The sequence below is a fragment of the Colobus angolensis genome, unplaced genomic scaffold (genome assembly GCF_000951035.1).
Source record: "Colobus angolensis palliatus isolate OR3802 unplaced genomic scaffold, Cang.pa_1.0 Scaffold37, whole genome shotgun sequence".
Taxonomy (NCBI): domain Eukaryota; kingdom Metazoa; phylum Chordata; class Mammalia; order Primates; family Cercopithecidae; genus Colobus; species Colobus angolensis.
Window position 1 is genome coordinate 4,218,718 of NW_012117043.1, and position 4,358 is coordinate 4,223,075.

At 42.0% G+C, this 4,358-nt stretch overlaps 1 protein-coding gene across 2 annotated transcripts in view; it reads right to left on the reverse strand.

The window, feature by feature from the left end:
• DHX40 (DEAH (Asp-Glu-Ala-His) box polypeptide 40) overlaps nucleotides 1-4,358 on the reverse strand; it is a 49,184-nt gene that overhangs the window by 19,786 nt on the left and 25,040 nt on the right. For both annotated transcript variants that reach the window (XM_011953673.1, XM_011953672.1), the window contains 2 exons: nucleotides 2,877-2,957; nucleotides 801-958 (listed from right to left, as the gene is read on the reverse strand). In XM_011953673.1, coding sequence (XP_011809063.1) covers nucleotides 801-958; nucleotides 2,877-2,957 — 239 coding nt within the window. The remainder of the gene's footprint in view (nucleotides 1-800; nucleotides 959-2,876; nucleotides 2,958-4,358) is intronic.

The window sequence follows — 4,358 nt, forward strand, 5'->3', positions numbered from 1 at the left end:
CTCCTTGGGAGGCTGAGGCAGGAGAATGGCATGAACCCGGGAGGCGGAGCTTGCAGTGAGCCGAGATCGTGCCACTGCACTCCAGCCTGGACGACTGAGTGAAAAAAAAAAAAAAAAGAAGATAAACCACAGACTGGGAGAAAATATATACAAAAGATGTATCTGTTAAAGAACTATTTAAAATATGCAAAGACCTCTTAACAATAAGAAAACAACCCGGCTGGGCGTGCTGGCTCATGCCTGTAATCCCAGCACTTCGGGAGGCCAAGGCGGGCAGATCACCTGAGGTCAGGAGTTCGAGATCAGCCTGGCTAACATGGAGAAACTACGTCTTTACTAAAAATACAAAATTAGCCAGGCATGATGGCACATGCCTGTAATCCCAGCTAAAACCATATAGCACAAACGGTGATCCCTTTAGTTAATAATAATGTGTCAATATTGGCTCACCAATTGCAACTTATGTGTCACACAAATGAAAGATGTTAATAGGATAAATTGCTGTGGGAGGTTGAGGGGATGAATGTGAACTCTTTGTACTTTCTACTCAATTTTTCTGTAAACTTAAAAATTCTCTAAAAAATAAACTCTAGTAATTTTTTTAATTGCATTTTTTCTTTTTTTTTTTTTTTTTAGTAGAGACAGGGTTTCACCATGTTGGTCATGCTGGTCTTCCAACTCCTGACCTCAAGCAATCCACCCTCCTTGCCCTCCCAAAGTGCTGGGATTACAGGCGTGAGCCACCGTGCCCGGCCAAGTTTATTAATTTTAAAAAACACAACTTAAAATAAACATCTTACCAGGTCTAATGAAGACGTTTTCCACAGACAACATTGCTGCTATTGGAAGTAGTAGATCTTCACAATCCAGGGAAGCAGCTTTTATTACTGCACATGTCAGATGTGGAGGCAAAGGAAACTCCACCATAGACAAACCCAATCTGGTGACATGGCCACTCCTTAACACAAGGAAAAAGTTTTTAAGTCTTTCTACATTGGGAGAGTGCAAATGTAATATTCATCATTCAGAATAAATCAGATATAATTTACATTACCTCCAATCACCTCCAGAAGTTCAATTTAAGAAAATTAGGCCAGGCGTAGTGGCCCATGCCTGTAATCCCAACACTTTGGGAAGCTGAGGCAGGTGGATCACCTGAGGTCAGGAGTTCAAGACCAGCCTGGCCAACATGGCAAAACCCCATTTCTATTAAAAACACAAAAATTAGCTGGGTGTGGTGGCATGCACCTATAGTCCCTGCTACTTGGGAGGCTGAGGCAGGAGAATCACTCAAACCCGGGAGGCAGGGGTTGCAGTGAGCTCAGATCGTGCCCCTGCACTCCAGCCTGAATGACAAAGCTAGACTCCATCTCAAAAAACAAAAAACAAACAAACAAAAAAACCCCAAAAAAATTAAATACTGTGGTTACTGCTAAGAGAAACACGAAGATAAATCTCTACTGTCAAAAGCTATAATACATCCAGTAAGCAAAGAGGCAGAATAAAGGAATATAACAAAAGATACAAACATGTTACAAAAGCATAGAGGAGCCCAGTGCGGTGGCTGATACCTGTAATTCCAGCACTTTGGGAGGCCGAGGTAGGTGGATCACTTGAGGTCAAGAGTTCAAGACCAGCCTGACCAATATGGTGAAACCCAGTCTCTACCAAAATATAAAAAAATTACCAGGGCATGGTGGTGCATGCTTATAATCCCAGCTCCTTGGGAGGCTGAGGCAGGAGAATCGCTGAACCTGGGAGGCGGAGATTGCAGTGAGCTGAGATTGCACCATTGTACTCCAGGCCAGCCTGGGCAACAAGAGCAAAACTCTGTCTCAAAAAAAAAAAAAAAAAAAGGAAGAAAATGTCTTTGAAGACATGAGAGAATAATAATTGTATTTTTTTATTTTACTTTTATTTATTTATTTTTTTGGAGATAAGGTCTTGCTCTGTCCCTCAGGCTGGAGTGCAATGGCGCAATCTCCTCAACTCACTGCAACCCCTACCTCTGAAGCTCAAGCGATCCTCCCACCTCAGTTTCCTGAGTAGCTGGGACTACTGGTGTCTGCCACCACGACCATCTGATTTTTGTATTTTCAGTGGAGATGGGTTTTACTATGTTTCCCAGACTGGTCTCGAACAACTGGACTCAAGCAATCTGCCCGGCTTGTCCTCCCAAAGTGCTGGAATTACAGGCGTGAGCCACCACGTACATCCAAGAGAACAATAATTATTAATATCAAACTTTACCCCCATCACACAAACATAAAAACAAGGACTCTGGCTCCTTTATTATTTTTATGTATCTAGCATAATGCCTGGCACTAAAAGGGTACTCAGAAATTACTTGTTAAACAATACCAATATTTATTAAACAAAAGGTATCTTGTAGTTTTTCTCTCTCTTTTTTTGTTTTTTTTCAGACGAAGTCTCGCTCTGCCACCCAGGCTGGAGTGCAGTGGCATGATCTTGGCTCACTGCAAGCTCTGCCTCCCAGGTTCACGCCATTCTCCCGCCTCAGCCACCCAAGTAGCTGGGACTACAGGCGCCCGCAACCATACCCAGCTAACACTGTTTTTGTATTTTTAGTAGAGACAGGGCTTCACCATGTTAGCCAGGATGGTCTCGATCTCCTGACCTCACGATTCACCCACCTCAGCCTCCCAAAGTGCTGGGATTAGAGGCATGAGCCACCGCGCCAGGCTAGTTTTTCAATCAGAATTGTGATGAAAGACTAACGACAAATTCTAACTTCAAGTAAAACAATCCATTCAATGTAAACAAATTATTTTCTACTGATAGAGAAAGGTATTTAGAGCCCTGTTTAAAAAGAGATCAATATCTGTTTTGGTTGTGTGTTTTTCTTTTTTTTTTACCTGTCAATAGCATCACACTGGTAAAGTTGTTTAAGAGCTTCTAAAATAAGTCTCTCATTAGGTGGATCCAAGTAGGGAAACCTGTGTGTTTAAATAAGATATGAAGTGAGAGGCATTCCTTGAACATGGTAGGATTTTATATAGATATGACGAAAATTTCTTTAAAAGGTTTTATTTCTATTTTTTAAGTCATCGTTTTCTAAAAAAAAATTCTATGATCATCATCATCAGCATTCAGCAAAAGAGGAAATAATTTTTTTCTGAATCACACTCCTCTACTTCAAGGAGTGATTCTTTTTGACTCCCCTTAGCTGAAATACTCTCACCAGTCTCTCTACTTATCCTAATCCTGCCCCACTCATCCTTCACAGCCAATGTCAAGTGTATTCTTTTCTGTACTCCATAATTTTTTTCCAAACTTTTATAAAAATAGTAGAGAAATATTAATTGAAAGTGGCTGAAAGTTATAAATTGTTCAATAGTACCTTAAAATGCTTTTTTTCTTTTTGGAGATGGAGACTCACTCTCTTGCCCAGGCTGGAGCGCAATGGCACGATCTCTGCACACTGCAACCTCCATCTACCAGGTTCAAGCAATTCTCCTGCCTCAGCCTCCCGAGTAGCTAGGACTACAGGCACATACCACCACGCCTGGCTAGTTTTTTTGTATTTTAGCAGAGACAGGGTTTCACCATGCTGCCCAGGCTGGTCTTGAACTCCAGTGCTTAAGCAATCTGCCCGCCTTGGCCTCCCAAAGTGCTAGGATTACAGGTGTGAGCCACCACACCTGGCCTCAAAATACTTTTTAAATTTAACTTTTTTTTTTTTGAGACGGAGTCTCACTCTGTTGCCCAGGTTGGAGTACAGTGGCGCAATCTGGGCTCACTGCAAGCTCTGCCTCCCGGGTTCACGCCATTCTCCTGCCTCAGCCTCCTGAGTAGCTGGGACTACAGGTGCCTGTCACCACACCCAGTTAATTTTTTGTATTTTTAGTAGAGACAGGGTTTCACCGTGTTGGCCAGGATGGTCTTGATCTCCTGACCTCGTGATCTGCCCACCCGGCCTCCCAAAGTGCTGGGATTACAGGCATGAGCCACCACACCCGGCCTAAAACAAATTTTTTAAACAGAGCCATAGCTATAAGCTCATACTAAGTTTGTGATGATCTGATAATTTCAGTTCTCTACCACATGTATTTGCTATTGTACATCCCAAACGCAGGATATAAGATATATCCTTTCAAATTTATACCCTGTTGATTTTTGCCCATGGTTCTAATCTGTTAGTCATTTTAAAGCTTGGTTTTACCTGCTCCTGAATGACTACTGGGTAAATAACGAAATGAAGGCAGAAATAAAGATATTCTTTGAAACCAACGAGAACAAAGACACAATATACCAGAATCTCTGGGACACATTTAAAGCAGTGTGTAGAGGGAAATTTATAGCACTAAATGCCCACAAGAGAAAGCAGGAAAGATCTA